This window comes from Polistes canadensis, unplaced genomic scaffold (genome assembly GCF_001313835.1).
Source record: "Polistes canadensis isolate GaletaPanama2010 unplaced genomic scaffold, ASM131383v1 scaffold_4, whole genome shotgun sequence".
Taxonomy (NCBI): Eukaryota; Metazoa; Arthropoda; class Insecta; order Hymenoptera; family Vespidae; genus Polistes; species Polistes canadensis.
In genome coordinates, this window is record NW_014569551.1 from 2241268 (window position 1) to 2261586 (window position 20319).

Here is a 20319-nt window from a genome sequence, read left to right on the forward strand (position 1 = left end):
AACACGATATACAAACGACTAAAGCGCAAAAACTACGAGTACTACCAATTTACGCCGCTAACACACCGCGTCATGTAGTACCAGCGCCATTTATCTCTAATATTTTTATTTTTAATTTTAATTTTAATTTAAATTTAATCTCTTTTCCTTCTTCTTCATCATTAAATCTTCTTCGTCATCTTCTTTCACAATTCTTTCCCTACTAGTATTTTTTTTTTTTTTCAAAAAGTTTCACTAGGCTTACCCACTACCTAGGGATTGCCGATATACGCGTAAATCATCTCCGACCGGTCGTTAGCAAAAAGTGAGATCAGCGACTCTTATCAAGGACACCATAGCCCGATACACAGCGAACAGAATCGACGATTCGCATTGTTTTCTCTTAAACGTCGAAATAGGAACATGAAAGTAATTTCGATTCGTATATATGGAACAAGACGTAATTGTACTTTAAAGAATACATCACCTTTTGATGGACGAATAACGGCTTTTTCCGACGTGAACTACGACCTCCTCGATTTCTTTGACATTAACATTTATCGTTAAATTAATTATTATCCTTTCTTTTTTTTTTTGTCAACCTTTTAATAAACATTTTTACATCCAATTATAACAATATATCATATCTAATACAATTTACATCGATTTTCTTCTACAAATATATTCAACATCTTTTTTTCTGTTCGTTTTAATCAATAATATCTCAAATCCTATCATTTTCTTTTCTATTTAAATATGAGTCAACCAAAAAAATTGATTCGAACAAACGAAGAAAGTAAATAAAAGAAAAGAGGTCCGTCGTAATTCTAATCGCGGATTAAAAAGCCAAATCGCACGCAAGCTTCGCAAAGAAATCTTTCAAGCAGTCGCGATACGAGGAGGATTTTGCAAATTCGTCCGGTCGGAGGGGGCGCGTAATTTTTTGTTTTCTTTTCTGCTATTTTATTTATTTTCTTTCTTTCTTTCTTTCTTTCTTTCTTTCTTCTTTACTTTTTTTTTCGGACTTCCCAAATCATCAATGCCATTATTTAATCGCGCTGTGTGAAATCTACTACCGATTTTTCTTCGTCGTTTATTATCTCTTATAATAGAATTATTATGTTTTTTTTCTTTTTCTTTTTTTTTTTTTCCTTGTTAATTTATTATTATTATTATTTTTCTCGAACCGACGTCGAAACGAATCATACTAAACTCGTTTCGATAGTAGAGCATACCCCTCGTTTGAACACAAATCGGTCGTTTTTCGCCTAATTTTCTCCTTTTTTTTCCCCCCCCTTTTTTTAAATTATCTTATCTTCTTCGTCTCCATTTTTTTTCGAATCGATCAGCGTATACATAAATTGCCGAACTCGCCCGAGAGTATTCGACATTTTCCTCCCTCTCTCTTTCTCTCTATCACTCTCTCTCTCTCTCTCTCTCTCTCTCTCTTTCGCTCTCTCTTTCTCTCACACACACTCTCTCTTAATTTTTTTTCTTTAAATATATTTTTTTCTTGAATACTTTTTGTATCTCCTTCTTCTTCTTCATCTTCTTTACTTTAGAGTCATTACATGACTAAAACCTACGGATTACGAGCATATTAAAGCCAATCAGGAAGGTACCAAGTTTTTGATCGATCGAGGAGACCACCATCTTCCTTCTTCTTCTTCTTCTTCTTCTTCTTCTACGTTTGGTTCGGGTATGCTTTAAAACCTTGATTCGTCTTTTTTGTTCCTTCGAATGTTAGTCGAAAAATTATGTCAAATAATGTAAGTTCAAAGTTATTCGATAAAAGATTTAGACTTTCACGAAGCTTACCCCAATGATCAATAAATTTAGAATAAATCGAATTTTTGTGGTTGCTTTTTCGTCGAGTTTAGACAAATGTAAGGATCTAATATCACATCGACTTAGTCAAAATTCGAAGGAAGAAAAAAACAAACACACTCACATAGAGAAAAAAGAATGCAAGGTTTTATCTTTTGTTCGAATCGACGTCGGTTTCACTTGTGACGTGAATGTGTATGCGTGATGTATGATGCTGTATAAATGTCGGTGTGTATGTGTGTGTGTATATATATATATATATGTGTGTGGGTGTGTTAAACGTGTTTCTCATCAAACGCGCGTTCCTATACAATAATGAACGACAGGCCAGCTCTTCGTTGATCACGAAAATCCCAACATTCGAGAATGCGTGAATTGAAAATAGAATTTAAAAAATGGTAACCTAGCGCGTAACAGTTCGTTTTTATTTCAGATTTTCATTTTAACGTATGTTTAAAAATATGTTTAGAGTGTGTGTGTGTGTTTTTCTTGTGTGTACGTGAGTGCGCGTGTATATTGTGTGTGTGTGCCTGGCGTACGTATTATCAAGTGTATGGTTGTAACATTGTGTGTTAATCGCGAGTGTATCGGTGTGAGCGTTATGTTATGTGTACCTAATTGCACTTATTCGACAAAACGGAACGTAAAATTGAACGCAAGATGGCGGCCGGACGGCCCTGGAACGTTTTATCGGAGGTAATCATCGTAGCATTCCCTTCGTTTTACTCTATTCTTTCTTTCTTTCTTCCTTTCTATTTTAATACTTTTCTTTTCTTTACTTTTATTATTATTATTATATTCTCATGTCGCGTTCACCGTTTCGCCGTCGGTCGAGTTAGTTCGAAACTAAACGTTTCCGCGCTTTTATCCTGTAGTAAAAACGTAACCCCGAAACTTAGGCACAATTTGGAACTGTTTAGACCATTTACATACGAATCACCGTCGACAATAAACCAGCGTGTCCTCCTTCGAAAGAGACTAAAAAGATTGACCGTTTTTTTTTTCTTTTTATTTTTTTTTTTTCTTCGTTTTGCATTCATTTTCTTTCATATTCTTTTATTTTTGATTTTAGAAAAATATTCATCATCTTCGTGGAAAAATGTCCGATTTTCATATTACTTATTTACCGGGTTGTTATTATTAAAAAATAGTAGGAAGGATTTTTCTTCGAGAGATTTTTTACCTTCTTATTCAAAGAGATTCTTTTTTTTTTTTTTCCTTTTTTTCTTTTTTCTTTTCTTTTTTCTTTTTTTTCTGTTCTTTCGGGAAAAAGATTAGATCTAGACTTCTAATTACCAATTCGATTCGAATACTAATTATACGATTCTACTTTGGAAATACGAGAATTATTCATAGATTATTCAAGGATCATTCTTAATCTCTTTATGCACGAAGAGACACACATACATAAATCTTTTCTTTCGAACCATGTACCAAACGTACGACGATACTGTGAGGTAGCTAACATCGAGTCGTTACAGGGCCAATCGGACCAAATCTTCCGGTTTATTTATTAAATGAAAAAATCCGTGTCTTTTCCTTCGTCGATCTTACGATTCGAAAACGACACACCTCCAAATATTACATTATTTATTTATTTATTTATATATATATATATATTTGTATTTCCCTGAATAATAAGAATAAGAATAATAATAATGAAAAAGATTTTGGTTTTTGACAAATTAATCGAGTCGACACGATCGAAGGAAAAGAACGAAGAGCCCGCCGTACATAATTTTCTTTTCGGGTTTTGGTTTTGTTTTTTTTTTTTTTTTTCTTTTTTTTTCATTCTTCTTTCGTTTTACCTTTCTCTTTTGAACGCGCGGAACGATCGAACGAAAAAGAAAAGGAAAATAGAAAAGGGGGTGGGTGGGCAAAAAGATAACTGGAATCTTTGAGTCCGACTGTTTTCCGAGCAGTGCCCGCCATCTTGGTCCCGTCTGACCACCGGTGTGGACCAACGTAATTTTCGCGTTATATCGCGGCTTCCAACCCTTAAACTTCCCTTCTCTTTTTATCATTCTATCTATCTATCTTTTCGTTCTCTCTCTCTCTCTCTCTTTCGCACAATCTCTCTTTTTCTCTCTCTCTCTCTATCTCTCTCTCTCTCGTTCATACTCTCTCTCTCTCTCTCTCTCTCTCTCTCTTTCTCACCCTTACTTTATTTCTTTCTTTTCTTTCTTTTCTTTTAATCCCTCGCATTATCATTTTCTTTTTCCCGCACACCGTAATTATATAATAGTATTATTTTTTTTTCTTGTTTATATCCTTACACATATACACTAGCTGGTTACAATAATTTGTGAAAAATATACATCAAAATTTTGTTACTTTTTACATCACAGATATTTTAATATAATATATCCTCTTTTTAATTCTTAAAGATTTCTTTCTTTTCTCCTCCCCGTTTTCGACCAATCCGTCTCTCGTCGGATATCATCGTAATACCGCATCGCCCGCGATGGTGGAAGAGACGACCGGAAGTTTGACAAAATTTCACTTTCAGACAATTTTTTTCTATTCTTTACCGCATATACATATATATGTATATATATATATATGTATATATCGCCATTCTAGTTTTTTCAATTAAACAGCAGATCTCTTACCGGTGGATTTACACGTGTTAACGAATGATTTATTCGAATTAGTATTTTGAATCCTACTCTTTCGGCCATCTCCTCCGAAAAATATATTAATCGACGATCGTGCAATACAACGAATTATTAAAAGATACAAATTAAAAAAAAATAGAAAAGAAAAGGAATGAATTATTCGGGAATAATTTCGATTAGACGCTTTCTTACTTTCATATTCTTCAAATTGTCTTTAATTTGCGTAAAAAAAAAATAAAGAAAAGAACGTTCGAAGGATGAAGGAAAAAAAAGGAATAAAAATTCTATCAGCTAGTTGCACGAATTAAAAGAAGTAATAGGAATTTAAAAGAAGAAATAAGTAAAATAACACAGGTATTAGGAGCATAATTTTTGTTTAGTATCGCGGGACGAGGATCACGGGATCCAACTGTCGATATAGATTGCACCGAACGACACGTCGCGACTATTATTATTATTATTATTATTATTTATTTATTTATTTTTTTTTTTTTTCGTAAACCGTAATTGTGAATTTTAACGACAATCATTAGCGGTACACGCACGTTTACAATCATCCTCACGATAAATAATTAGTTTTTTGCGGCGTTTGAAATGGTTTTTTCTTGTTTTTCCTTTTTTTTGTTTTTCTTCTTTCATTCAACCACCTCCTTTCTCTCTCTCTCTCTCTCTCTCTCTCTTTCTTTCTTTCTTTCACATCTAACGATAAATCTGCTTCTTTTTTTTTTTTTTCTTTTTTTATTATTATTATAAAGGGTCTGTAGTTTTGCTTTTTTTTCCTTCTGGGCACGATAGCGAGACGGTGGTGATTGATGACGGTGATGGTAGCAATGTACTCGCGGCGATGCCGGGAGGCAGCTTGGACGAGGGGAACGAGGAGGGTGCTGGGGACGAGGGGTGATCAAGGGGTGATCAGGGATGATGATGAGGGGAAAATGGATGACGATGAATGCCTTGAAAGATGACGGGAACGGGCTAGCTAGCAACGAGGGCTTCCTTGCTAACGTTAACGAAACTTTTCGTGATGTAACACAATGATGCTTGGAATTTTAACAAATTTCCTCATTTTTTCTTTTTTTCTTTTTCTTTTTTTTTTCTATAGGACCAAATTAAGTTAAGTTCCGGGAGATGGAGCAAAAGGGGAAGGAGGGGTGACGAATAAGGAACGTCAACTTTGCAAAAAGAAAGAAAAACAGGACGTGCATCGCGTCGGGATTGTTTTTTTTTTTTGTGGATACAGTGATAGCGCGAAGGAAGGTATATATATATATTTTTTTTTTTTCCCCCCCCAAAAATTTTACACACGATCGTGACTAGTGCTTGTGACTTACTTCGCCATTTTTTTTCATTTTACCATTTTGTGTTATCGCTTTTTTTTTTAACCCTAAAGAAGACCTTAACGTTTACACTCAATAACTTGACGTTTTTTTTTCGCGTATTTATTTTACTTTTACTTTTATTTTTTACTTTTAACTTTTTTTCCATCGGAGAAATTACATCATTTATTCTCACGCCTTATTCATTTTATACTTGGTTTAATTTTCCCTTTAAATAGGACAAATTTTTTTATTTTATTTAAGTTTAGTTCCAAAAAACACCGAGAGAGTAGTCTTGTTTACATTGTTTACTTTTTTTCGCATAAAGGGTAATAACTTTTTTTTTCGTTTAATAAGGAATTTTTGCATTTTTTTAAAACACCAAACATACATGCCTTATACTTTATATACAGCCTAAAGTCTTTCAGTCGTTACGCTTGCTTTTATTTTTTCTTACTTTTCTTTTTTCTTTTCTTTCTTCCCCTTCTCCTTCTTCTTCTTCTTCTTCTTTCGTTTATTTCTTTGTTATCTTTTGTGGTTTATTTTTTATCCCCCTTTTTGTGTTTCTTTTCTTTTTTTCCTTTTAAATTCTTTCTTAAAATAGTGTCATGAGATGAGTGCATGGATCGTTCTTCCTTTTTCCCTTGTCCCTTTTCTTCTTTCTTCAAATCTTTAACCACCGTTTCTCACGTTCTTATTCGTTTTCCTCCGTGTTACCTTTTTTAAATCATATTTTTCTTTCCTTCTACCTCCTTATATTTCTCTATATCCGATATTCCTCCTTCTATTTGTCGTCATTTAAATCGTTAAGCGAGGAAAAGCGGATTCGCGATATCTACGTCCCCTAATGTCATTACTATTTTTTTCATTGCACTCCTCGTATATTTTTTAAAAAAGTTTCTTTATTATAAGCCCGCCCGAAACTTTGATTTCTTTTCTTTCATTTTTCAAACTTTGATTTAAAAACCCGTCACTAATTAATATTATCACCCCATTGGTCCAACCGATCATCGTATATCGTACGAAAAAAAAAATAACGAGAAAACCCCGACAGGAATGCCTTTATAATATTTTATTTCTATCCAAATATATCCGAATTTCATAACTGCGATAACTAATTACGCGAAATAATTATTGACGAACGATATCTTATTTTTTGTATTGTTTTTTTTTGTTTTTTTGTTTTTTTTTTTTTTTTTTTTTTTTTAAAAAAGACATCGTTCCTTTTAGGAGAATCTCCTGATCAAAAAATATAGAATTGTTTTGTTGATTTGTTTGTTTGTTTCCCTTTATCCCTCCCCATCCTCACCCCATCCTAAAAAGAAAAAAAAATCTAATGCAAATTTTATATGAAACGTAGATTCGCTCCTATGCCTCGCATTCGACAATCATAATTCATCATCATCATCATCATCATCATCATTATTATCATCATCATCATCGTAATCATCATCGATATCGTTATCATCGATCTGTCTCTTTCTTTATTTTCATTTTCTTATTATTCTTCATCATCATTATTTATCGTTACTCGTGGAACCCGGTGAAAAAACAAAACCCTAATTCGAGTGAGATCACTACCAACAACAACAACAATAACAACAACGACGATTACGTTGCTGCTGTTGCCGCAGTTGGTATCTCTTCCTCTACGTAGTAGAAAATTTGCATTCGTATCAAAAAGTGTTTATCGGGCGTTAATTCGCGCTTTAAGAAAAAGGTTTTCTGCACTTTGGTATTACATAGAAAGACACCCCCCCGAGTCGAGAGCACGCGTCACCTCTCTATAATAATTCCATTTCCTTTTTTATTTTATTTTTACCCCCGTTATCTCTATTTTTATATATCTTCTTGTTAATTTTGCATTCTTTTCGTATTCTTTGTTCCTTTACTTTTTCTTTTCTTCAATAATACTTTGCCCGTTCGTTAGAATTTTTCTTTAATCGTTTGCAATTTTTCCTTTCCTACCACAAACCACCTTTATTTTCTTTTTAATTATTTAACGAAAATTCAAGGAACCTTGCAGGATCGTCAGAAGGATTTCTTTTTGGGGAATTCGTAAAATTAAATTTAAAAGAAAAAGAGAACGTTGTTGTTTTTCTTTTTTTCTTTTTTTTCTTTTTTTTTTTTTTTTTGAAAAAAAAAAAAAAAAAAACTTTCTCCCTGTCCTCCGCGTTAATTCATATTTTTTTTTTTTCCTTTTCCTAAAAATGTGTTACCCACTATATTTTTTATCTCTTAACGAGATATACCTCGAGATAGTCTCGAGAATACCCTCTATTTTAATAGCTTGTTAAATATTTCCAGGATATCCGTATTCCGGATGTCCTCAGGAAGCACCATTAATGTCACAGACTATAAAAGGGTATCCTCCTTTGGACAATATCTCATCCCCCTTTTTTTTTTTTTTTTCTCTCACTCTAGTAACGCGTTTTTCCTTTTACATTATATTATTAATCTTTATTATATTAGAATCTTTTAAATAAAATATCGCGAATAAAGTGTAAAAAAAGAACAAATGGTAAATAGAGAAGCTTAGCGCAAGACCAATTTTATTAGTACAACAAAATTTGACGAAATCCTATCGAGAAATCCTTCTATCTGTCTCCCCATGAGTTCCTTGAACTAAATTAAATTTGTGTCCCCCTTATCTTTTTCTCGATTATCGCGTTTATTCCAAGCTAAACAACGTGTCTCGTAAAACGTGGGATGATGCGTTAGCGTCGAACACCGGCCTTAAAGAGAACTGAGATTAGAGAAATATTGTCGCCTTGTGAAAAAATGTCACCTACGTGCGCCAAAAAAGCCTTGGCTCGTTTCTCATTTCGCATACGTCCGTAATGACCAAAAATATATGTATATATATATAATATATCATTCCTTATATAATTATGCTCCTTACGAGTTAAGTAATGTTAATAGTAGGTAATAAGTTTTCCATTAGGTAGTTTTACATCGATAGAGGAAATAATTACGCTGTTGTCGTTTGTCTTATTCTTTTCTTTTACTTATTTCATTTCTTTTTTTCTTTTTTGTTTCTTTCCATCATCTTCATCTTCATCATCTCCTTCATTTATCTTTATCTTTGTTTCACCTAAAACGCATTTAGCTAGCTCTCCTTTCGCTTCGTCGATCTTAATTTAAACGATTGATCGTCTTATAGATTAGTATACGGCAAACGGGTATGCTTTTATTCGCAACATACTCGAAAATGGAATCCTAAAAATGTTAAACGCGTATGCGGATCCCGTATACGCGTTGCCTCTACTACGCTGCTTCGTGTTCCCTACTATAAATTGTATTTCTTCGTCTGTATTAGTGTTTTTTTGTCAGTGTATCATTCACCGATTACGTTTGTATTCCTTTCTGTAAGCGTGACGTATAATGGTACGTGTACGAAAGGATACTCGGCATAATGTGAGTAAGTAAATAGTAGTAGTAGTAGTAGTAGTAGTAGTAGTAGTAGTAATAGTAGTAGTAGTAGTAGTAGTATAGTAGATTAAATCTTATCGTGTCATTAATCAATACCTTAGAGTTAAGGGTGTCTGTTCCGAAAATTCATTCGCATGAAAAAATCGCCACACTCGAAGGATTTCCACCGATAGCATATATGGACCACATACACCGGGGAAGGGGTGGGATCGGTCGATCGAGTTTTTTTGGAAAAAATTCATAGTGAGTTTACTCGATCGATGTTACCCGAAGCGTTTATTTTTTTTTACTGATTTTTTCACTGATCTCTGTCGTAGGAGGTTCGAAAAAGAAGAAGACTAGCTTCTTCAAGTATCTATAGTTTTCGAACGAAGTTCGGGAATATAGGGGGAATGTGTTGGGGGTGGGAATAGGGTGGGTAATCCTTGTATTACGTCCAAATAGTCTTCTAATATTCCTCATTGATCATCCTAATCGAATCGTCGAATTGGAATGGAACCATTTGCGATAAAGGACGAAGAACGGAATTTAGAGACATGGGGGATATAACTATAGAGTTATTCGAATGAATAAGGTTTTACGGAATTAATGTTCGAAATCGATTACCGTTACCATAATTCTATACCTTATTGATAACTGATACTGACTTTCGTCTACTGCTCTACGGAGTCTTCCATACCGATGACAGGTCCACGTTGTTCCGCCGGTTGTTGGCTGTTGGTTTGTTCGGCGGACCTGCTGCTGCCGGTGTTGTAACCCCTTTGCAGTTGCACGACCAAACCGCTTACAGCGGCGTATTCCTTCTGTTGTTGTTGTTGCTGTTGCTGCTGTTGTTGTTGCTGTTGAGTCTTCTGGCTCGAATGATCTACTATAAGCTTACTATCACAGGCACTTTTTTTGTCAGTTGTTACGGCATAAAGATTGTGTAAGTCCGGGTAATGATTCAATTGTTGCTGTTGCTGTTGTTGTTGTACGAGAGTAGTACCTCCTCGATCTTCCTGAGCTGCACCATTATGGATCTCGCGTTCTCTACTGGCACGATCTAACCTCGACTCGCGAGTACTGTCCTCGTCCCTGCTTCCCGCACGAGATATGGAAAGAGGCGTTGGTGGTGAGGTCAAACGATCGCTACCATCGTCGGTACGAGCCCTCTCGGAGGGCGACGGACTGAGATCAACGGTGGGTACCCTCTCTGGTCTCTCTGGTACTCTATCGAGTCTGCCGGAGGTTCCCGATGGTCCCCTGTAACTCTCGTCTTCGCTACTATCTTGCGTTATACGCGACAACGGTGTCCTCCTCGAATTCCTACAGAGTTGATCGATCAAGGCCTTGCCGCTCATCGTTTCAGGATGTTGCTGCTGCTGCTGTTGTTGTTGTTGTTGTTGTGGTTGTTGTTGCTGTTGTTGCTGTTGTTGCGACGAAGACGACGACGTAGACGACGAAGACGACGTTTGTTGCTGTTGACTCCTGGTCTCGGTCAAGATTCGCTGGTCCCTAGGTATACCGGTCTCGAGACTCGATCTTATCAGATTGTCCAAAAAACTTCCATTCGCCCCGGTACCATCGTAAAGGCTTTCCGTTAATTCTCTGGGCGTCTTAGCGCTCGTAGAATTTCTCGCAGTCGATGTTCCAGGTGTTTCCGTTGTTGGGACGGCCGCACCACCCTCTCTTTCTCGTTGGGAGTGTTGTTGATGGGGCTGTTGCTGAACTATCGCTGCGCTCCTTTGTTGTTCTTGCAGACCACGCATTCTTTGCGACGCAAAGTATTGTTCAGGAATCATGGTCGGTACGTTAGCGGCACCCGGCATGAACGGCGAGGGTAAGAACGGGGCAGGACTCCAAAAGTTAAAAGGTGGAAAAGGTAAATGCGGCATGCCTTCCATGAACGGCATCTTCAGCCCGTTAGGACCAGGGATCCCACTGGCCGGGGCGAACGGTTTTTGAGCCTTAAGCGGGGCCTTTTTGTCGGTCGTACCACCAGGTCTCATAACTGCAGCCGCGGCGGCTGCGGCTGCTGCTGCGGCCGCTGCTGCTGCCGTAGTCGTACTCGTGCCGTCTTTCGTCTTGTCGTCCGGTTGCTTCTGGTCCCTACAAGTGAGAGATACAGAGGGAGAGGGAGGAATTTCGGCTATAGGGACGCAAGCAAGACTCTTATAAGAGCGTGTATTAATTGATCAATAAGATTACCTCTTGCGTGGCCTCATGAGGTGGCGTTCTTTAACTTTGTACTCGAGGGTGGAATGCGGCACGCCGTAGTAGCTACCAGCTCGATGAACACTCATCTCGCCTCGTTGGACCGCGCGCACAGCTTCCACAAGGCTATCTCTATCGTAATTTCTATACTTTCCGCGTTTCGGTCTAGTTCCCTTTCCACCGGTGCCGGGTTTAGGTTTGTTGGCGTCTTGATTTTGCGGTTTATTCTGTTGTGATTGCTGGACAGGTAGCGATGGTTGAGGTGGCGTATAACGACCTCTTTTGAAAGGACTCGGCTCAGGCATCATTTGTTGTTGCGACTGGCCCACGTTACTCCCTTGACAACCCGCCAATCCGGCTGTAACACCACCACCAGCCTGTTGACCTTCTTGGAACTTGACGCTTATACTCTTCGCGATGACTTCTCGAAAATTAACGGGCACCGCCTTGCCGACCAGAGAGTTCGTCGGGCTGCTCGTTCCCGAAAACGCGGGGCTAGCGCGTTCCAAAAGATTTGGACTCGAAGCCGTTGCCGCAAATCCCTGAGCGAAAGCAGCCGACGTCGGTTCGCCGTTCTTGTTACTCGAACAACCTGGCGTACTCGCTGGCTTGTAGGACGGAATCTTCAATATTGCTCTGCCTTGAGCACTATCGCTCGCTTCTTCCTCGATGCTCGGATTAAAATCGTCGTTGGTTATCGGTGCCCGTAGATGTTGATGCGCTTGTTGTTGCGTCGTCGATTGCCCGCTCGTTTGCGGCCCACTTTGGTGATGCCCTCCTACTCCCGATCCCGGATGGTGATGATGTTGATGATGTTGAAGCTGCTGCTGTTGTTGCTGATGCGGTCCCTGTCCTTGATCTCCGTTAACGCTCTTATTCAACCTCTTATCCTCGCTCATTAACCTTCTCATCACCTCCGGAATGCGGTAGTCTTGCGTTTCTAGTCCTAACAATTACAATTAACAATTAAATTATCCTAATCTCCAATTTGAACTCTGCTACGATTGTCTTACCTTTGAACGGTGCAGCCGCGGCCAACATTTTTTGAATGTACGGACCAATGTTTGCGTGTTCCAAACCCGGCCATTCCTGACCCACATCCTGTCCTCGCTGAAGCAGACTCCTCAGGGAATCTCCACCGCTACCTTCGAGTGCGGAAAACCTTACGAGGTCTTCCAACGACAACAAAGGTTTCAGGAGTGCTTTCTCGACCTCTTTTTCCTCTTCCGCTCCCGATAGTTCCTTTTCGTCCACCTGTTGAAACGTTCCCTTTTAATATTTTTCGTCAATCTTTTTTCTCAACGGAGAACAAAAATTTGTGCCTGGAGTAAAATCCCCCTCTCGAGGAAAGTATTGTAGTATTCTTGTTCTCTCTTTCTCTCTTTCTCTCTCTCTCTCTCTCATTCTCATTCTCTCTTTCTTATCCTGTCCCTATCCCCAACCCTACTACTTTCTCCCTTTCTATCTTAGAAATCGTAGTGAAAGTATTTTTTTTTTATTTTTAACTCAAATGTACTTCGTCGAGAGGTATGCTTACGTGTTTCGTGTAACGTGTCTCATTGTATTTTGTATCAGTATTGTCATTGTCTCTATGTAGGTTTATGTTTCGTTAAATGCAAATAAGCCAAGCATCATGCAGAAATTGTCGTCAACGAGTAAACGTTCGTTTCGATGAAGCAACAAAGAGTTCATTCAACAAAAAATATTTATTTTTCTATTAAACGAAAGATTGATTATTTTGTATTTTTCTTGCACGTCAATCATAGATCGATAGAAATTTAGAAAAATATCGCAATAATTAGTTGCGTCCGAACCGAAAAAATCGAGACTTACCTTTCCAATATTATTTGTCGCATGCAGTTAAACGTAATCGAGAATAATAGAATTCGAACTGAAATATCATAAACTGGAAGGTTACCTTAGTACATGCAAATTGTTATGTTAACCCATTCGTTACAGCATGTTTTAGTACGAATGTCGTTGGTGTGTAAGGGGTATATAAATTCGCATGATATACAACAACCCTTCTACGGGTCGATGATAACTTTGCATGGACAACCGATATATTGGTTGTTAGTAGCGAAATAATAACAAAAAAAAAAACAAAAGAAAAAAGAATAATCACAGAGCAGAAAGCTTCGCGGTTAGTTTGAATTCATTATCGGAGCTGATTTCTTTCTCGTACATTAAAATAACTTCAAAAAAGGATCTTCCCAAAAACTTACCTCGTGCCTTGAAACCTCGCGAACGCCGAGTGGCCGCGTGTTAAACTACAAATAGTGAGATAAACAAAGTTAAATAGCCCATGCAATAAAACATTGGACACTACCGAGCCTCACGGCGACCGTTGAACAATCGCACGGATCTTATTTCAAAGAGTTTTTTTTTTCTTTTTTTTACAAAATGTTCACTCGTTTTTTTGGATCAAGCGTTTAGCGAACAAAATTTTCTTGAATCGTAAGAACCGAGCGAATACTACGATCGCCGTGCAAGAGGTATGTTTTGGGGAAGCTTGTTCGTTCTTCCTAACCAAAACCACGCTAACTATTTGATTACTGATAAATTCTATCGAAAAATTCTTTCATACTCTCACGTATTATATTTTCTTTTCTATCCAACCATCTCGTTAAGTTATCACGAAAAAAAAGATTCTTTTCGCGACAGGTATGCAAGAAGATATTAGGTATATTTGATTAAGGTGCATTGTCGTGCAATTTGTGCTCATCTTTTGCTCGAATTTTAATCATATTCTTACAACAAATATTCTCATCGATAAGATAAGTATCCCCGTCCATGCACAAACATTGGAAATAATAACATTGTCTCTCTTATGTTATAGTTCGTAAAAAATACAATAGAAATATAAACGAATAATCGCCATTGCAATAAATTGTAATCGAGAGATCAAAGGTGTTACGAATGAAATTACGAACGGAGCGAAGTATTTTTCGGTCGGTTAGTTTCCTAACAATATTCGTAGAATCCTACGTCAATTTGCATTCTACGAAGCGTCCTTTATTTCTAGAATAATTCTAGAATCGTAGAAACGATTCTCTCCAATCCCTCCCTTCTCCCCCTCTCCCCATCCCTAATTAAATGATCCAATCGTTCTTTTCGAGAATATATTAATGAAACTTTTTAGAATCTCGCGAATGAATTCTCGCGAGCTTTCTTCTCTGTTAGCAAAAAATTTTTATCGGTAGACAAGGAAACAAAATGGATCACCGGTTTAATCAAAATTTATTTGGAATTATTGGCTTGGGTGTAATGTTATCAATCATTCTCTCATACGGACAGTCATATTCGAATAGTGAAATCTTATTAGATTTCTGTCCCCAAAACCTACCTCGTCCACTTGCGGGGGCGGAGTGGTCGCGTTTTGGGTCGTATTTGGTGGTGTTGTAGTGGTGATGGTGGTGGTGGTGGTGATGGTGGTGGTGGTGGTGGCTTGGGCGCCGGACTCGTGAGGGTGTGAATGGGTGCTAGAGAGGGACGCGTCCCTTTCGCGCTCCATCGCAAGCTTGTAGACCTTGTTGCGTAGGGTGCTTCTTGGTATCCCATAAATCACGGCTGCCCTTCGCGTGCCGAGTTTTCCACTTTGGATATCTCTTAGGGCCGCCTGTAGTTCTTCCTCGGTGTAAGTCTTCCTGCTGACGCTACCCCCTGCACCCACCACTGTCGCCGCAGCTACAGCCGCTGCCGCTGCCGTCACTGGCACGGCAATACGCGGTTTCGCACGGTAACACGAGCTGAAACGGATATAGAAACCTAGTCTAATAAACCTTCTCCAAACTTTCCTGGATAAACAACCTATCGATCTCTATCCCCACCCCCTCCTCCTCCTCCTCCACCTCCTGCCTGCCTCAATATTCGAGTTGCCAAAGTCCTTTCAACGTCAATTCTATTTCGTCGAGTGTTCATTTCCGATGATTACGTAACGTAACTAGGATTTAAACAGGGAGAGAGAGAGAGAGAGAGAGAGAGAAAAGGGGAATTCGGATCAAACAATCTGCCTATGGCAACAGAACCAAGACTTCCAAGACTTAACCGTTGTTCGGCTAGATTTCGTAATCAACTTAGTTGTTAGACTATATTTCCTTTCTTTTCTTCTCTTTTTCTCTCTCTCTCTCTCTCTCTTTCACGTGTTTACATATCTCTCGTAACTTTAAATTTGAATGTCTGGATCGTATTCAATTGTCACATGTTTCTCTGATTCCCCGTACACGTGTTTATCGTCAACAAAATTCATTCTTATTTATCCTTAAGATTAATTTTTATTTTACTTTTTTCAACAATTTGGCTGATTTCATTTTGGACCGAACCGATCATTGTAATATCGAATTTTTTGTTAAATAACGAGGATAAAATAATTAATCGCGAGTAATAAACTATAATACCCGATGACGAGAGAGTTTACGATTGAAGAAGCCCCTCTAACAGTAGTACCGAGTTCGTCGACCTGCTGACTGCTGTCGTTGTCGTACAACGGGGCAAACAGATAAAATTGCATTTCGTCCGTCGTGAAAAGCAACGTTAGCTTTGTGCGTTTTCTTCGTCAATAATTTGTTCGTAACGAAGAATTAATTTAATTGGATAAAATACAAATTTTTCGATGGCACTACTCGCGTGCAATTATTACGCGAAAAAATAAAAATGGATTAACCGGAGGAAAAAAGTATATCGAAGATGTTAAAACGGTTTCGATAGTTGGATGATAAATCTCGAATAGGAAGATCCGTTAAATTGACAATTTGCGCGAATCTAACTTAGCGTACAACGAATCCCCGGTAAAACATATTCCAAGAAAACGTCATACACGTTTGAACGAATGTTGTATTTTCGAAGCTAAGTTTCTCGGTAAAATCTAATTTTCGACATGTCATAGTTTTCGTCGGCGGATTATCTTATCATTAAATTGCGTCGTTAGGCGACTTTGTTGTTTCTCACTCTCTCTCTCTCTCTCTCTCTCTCTCTCTCTCTCTCTCTCTCTCTCTCTCTCTCTCTCTNCTCTCTCTCTCTCTCTCTCTCTCTCTCTCTCTCTCTCTCTCTCTCTCTCCCTCTCTCTTTCTTTCTTTCTCCCTCTTTCTATGTAACATCATACGCGACATAAGAAACGAGGTAGTAGTACTTTACACTTTCTCTCGATGTGTCGAGTGAGGTGCAGATTGCGACTGAACTAATAATAGAAGACGATAAAAATTTGACGCGCAAAATGTTACGCGGGGGAAATGAGCGAAAACACGAGGGCAACGTACGGCTTTGAGTCGTAGTCGTTTTCCTTCTTTTTCTCACTCTCACTCTCTCTCTCTCTCTCATCGTGTTACTATTCTTTTACCGTCATCCCACCCCCACACCCCTCTTCTAACCCGCTTCTATCTCTCTCTGTTTCTTTCACGAGAATCTCTACGAATAATATCGGCGAACGAACACGCCCGAGAGTGAGTGAATTTCCTTTTAAAGTGACTTACTTGAAGATGCTCTTGGAGTCCATACCCGGGGGCATCCTCAGAGGTATTTTTTGTTGTTCTAGCGGAGATATGTTGTTATCCTGTAACGAAAGAAACAATAATACATTAATCGTCTAATTAATGACGAACATGTGTGTGAGAGAAAGAAAGAAAGAGAGAGAGAGAGAAATAAAGAGAGTGGTGGTAAGGGGGGAGAGAGAGATAGAAAGATAGACAAAGAAAAAAATAAATAAATAAAATATGAAAAAAGAGATAGAGAGAGAGAGAAAAAAAAATAAAAAAAACAAGGGAAATTTAAAAGGATGAAAGAAGAGAAAAACTCGAGCGGGGTACGGCTCTCACCTGAGAATTTTTCGGTTTCGCCGAGAGATCGAGTGGTTGATCGACCGACGTGGCACTGTCCTGATGAGCCTGTACCCCGACGAGAGGTGCCTCTCTTGGTGGTAAGCACCACTGAGGCAATAAAGTCGGGTAAGTACCGCTGAGAGCGGCCGCGACGACGGACGCCGCCATTGGGTCGACTTGGACCGACATCGGTGACTCCACCGATCGCGAACTACTGCTGCTGTCGCTCTGTGGACTCTGAGGACATCGAACGGATCATTTTATATTTATTGAATTTTTCTCGATGGATTTCTCTTTAAAACGAGTTAGTAGTCTTCGTATATATATTTCCTTCTGAATCTTCTCGATAATAAAATACAACCCGGAGATTCATAAATAATAAGTCAAAGTAACGATCAAAGTAACGATCAAAGTAACGTGTGGATCAAGAAAGAAGATCGAGATATGATAGCCTATTGAGAGCCAGCTAGGTGAGAAAATAAGATTGGCAAAGACGTCCATCGCTTTTTTTTCGTATCGCGAATATATATGAAAGTGCTAATTTTTCCCCGAGGATGATCATGATGATGATGATGATAATAATACGGAGGACTTTTCGATTTTCGATTTACGACGTACGAATGTGTCCAAAGAAAAGTAAGATATATATATATATATATATATATTAAAGGGTTACTTACGAGCGGCGCTTGATCGTCGTGGGACAGCTTCCCATCGAGGCAGAAGTAACACTTTTCTAAAGGCTTCCAATCTTCGGGCGGTGGACTCGTACGTCTACTCGTTATAACGTAAGGCGGAACAATACTTTTCGCCGTTATTTCAGCAGCCTCGTTTGATATGACACCAACACCGCCAACAACGCCGCCACTACCAACTTTTCTGGTCCCTTCCGAATCGGAAGCCGGGGTCGTCCTTTCGATTCCTAAACCACCACCACCACCACCACCAACACCACCACCACCTGGCACCTCCTGTAACTCCTCTTCTTTTTTAACTCTGAGTAAAGCTTGCGTCACTGGTATCCGTTCCAACGCGAGCTCCCCTCCTACCCGTTCCTTTGTCGGATTGAAATGAAAAAATTGCATTTGTGAAAATCAATTGATTAGATTATAAATAAAAGTGATAAGGAAGGATTATATCTGATAGATATATTTTACCTTGGTCCCTTCCGCCGCGTTGTTGTCGTTCGTGCCGTTGGTAGCCGAAAGATTGACGGACGCTCGTTCGATATCCGTTCTGTGAGGAGGACTACTGACGGACCTGTCTACGTCCTCGTCGAGTTTCAGCCGTTTTTCCGGTTCCTCTCCTCGCGTCCTCGAGTCTTCCACCTCGTTTCCTTCCCCCTCCTCCTCCTCCCCGTCGTCTTCCTCCTCCTCGGGGTCGGCTTCCTCTCCGTCGTTTTGTCTTCTCGCTCGACGTCGTCTTCTCGACGAGACCAAATTCGCCGATGCCGTGGTACTCGCGACGCAGCAGGTATTCGTCGTCGTGGTCGTGGTTGTCGTCGTAGCGGATGTCGTCGTCGATGACGACGTCGTTGTCGTACTCGCGGTACCCGTATTCGTCGTTTGCGTCGAGTTTGTCGTCGTCGTCGTCGTCGTACTCGTCGTCGTAATACTCGTTGCCACCAAATCCGTTGTCCTCGCGTTCTCTCGTACGACGATACCACCACCACCACCACCACCACTGCCTTCTCCGGACTCTTCTTCGTCCGCTTCGATTTTTATTTCCTCTGGTCTCAAACGTCTCGATTCTTCTTGCTGTTGTTGCTGTTGCAGCTGTTTTTGCTGATAAAGCTGATCCTGTTGCTGCTGCTGCTGCTGTTGCTGCTGCTGCTGGGCCAGCAAGGACGGCGTATGGAGATGAGAGGGAGGATGACGATGATGATGATGATGATGATGATGATGATGATTTTGAGGATGATGCCTCTGAATAGATGAAACGTCTTGTTTGAGGTGACCGATCGTGGGTACGACGGTGGCCGTGGTAGCCGTGGAAGCAACCAAGCTCCCAGGCACTCCTGCCACCCCCGTAGCGACCCCCGTCGCTACCCCCGTCGTCACCCCTGTTCCCAGACCCGTCGCTAGACCCGTCGCAAGAACCGTCGTAGCTCCTGCTGGCGTAATAGTCGGCGATGGTGCCGGATGAAGCAGGTGACCACCACCGGGCGGTCCCCCGATCTGGCCCAGATTTCCGAGCACCGGATTGCAAGACGATGACAACGTCGGATAAAGCCGGTGGAGGGGCTGGCCCGCTGCCGCCGTCGTCGTCGTCGTCGTCGTAGATTCGCTGATGCGCGTGCCGCTGTACAGGGTGTCCTGATATTGCTTCCATCTCCTACGGCCCATCAACTCCTCCGCTACTCGTTCCAGACCTGCGACACCACCGCAACTACATCAAACAATGATGACCAACGCCTTATTTTCTAGCCCTGCTTATAAACGATCCTTGTCCCCCAACGATATTTTTTCCAAGAATTCGCATTAAAACTATTTCCGAGTATCGCTGACAATGAGTATAGTCGCGAGCTCAGAGGAAATCGTACACTTTGGATAGTTAGTCTTACTTTAAATGATTTGCCGCAAGTGCCGATAGAGAGAGAGAGAGAGAGGAAGAGAAGGCAAGAGGCTGATAGCGGATTTTTTTTCGCAGTTTTCTTATCAAAAAGCCGAATAGTCCAAGCCGTTATCGCGACGACGTGACGTGTCATATTGCTGTTGCTGCTACAGCAAGCAATGAAAGCAATGCAACGTCGAACTGTACCGCGTTGCGCTTTCGCCTCCGTGATAACGGTTAATTTAATTGTCATTATGAGACCTTAATAGGACGCGATATTCGTTATTTCCTCTTGCCTTTGGTCGCTACTTTATCCCTGCACTACGGCATCTTGTGCATAATACCCTCAGACTATTCATTTGTATAATAATAGTACGAAAAATGATAGGTCATTCCGTGACTAATATGCAATCGTTTCATATATATATCGAAATTTTCATCGAAGTTATCTTCGCAAATGCACCAACGCTAGCAAGCGTTTTAGTTCTTCTTCCCATTGGTGTTTGCTTGACTCCCCGATATTACCAAACAGAAAAATCCACATCAATCCCGTATGGATGCATCATCGAATGAGAGAGACGCGTGCAT

The 20319-nt window shown here is 39.7% G+C and overlaps 1 protein-coding gene across 5 annotated transcripts in view; it reads right to left on the bottom strand.

Moving 5' to 3' along the window:
- Window positions 1-7926: 7926 nt before the first annotated feature.
- Window positions 7927-20319, bottom strand: part of LOC106787154 (mushroom body large-type Kenyon cell-specific protein 1) — a 28893-nt gene continuing 16500 nt past the window's right edge. For 2 of the 5 annotated variants that reach the window (XM_014749275.1, XM_014749301.1), the window contains exons 2-10: window positions 18336-19549; window positions 17859-18233; window positions 17176-17415; window positions 16834-16913; window positions 14712-15114; window positions 13591-13635; window positions 12379-12619; window positions 11360-12311; window positions 7927-11260 (exon numbers count right to left, since the gene is read on the bottom strand). In XM_014749275.1, coding sequence (XP_014604761.1) covers window positions 9826-11260; window positions 11360-12311; window positions 12379-12619; window positions 13591-13635; window positions 14712-15114; window positions 16834-16913; window positions 17176-17415; window positions 17859-18233; window positions 18336-19549 — 4985 coding nt within the window. In that variant the 3' untranslated portion in view covers window positions 7927-9825. Of the gene's footprint in view, window positions 11261-11359; window positions 12312-12378; window positions 12620-13590; window positions 13636-14711; window positions 15115-16833; window positions 16914-17175; window positions 17416-17858; window positions 18234-18335; window positions 19567-20319 lie in introns of all 5 variants that reach the window. The other 3 variants (XM_014749294.1, XM_014749309.1, XM_014749283.1) reach the window with 3 other exon arrangements.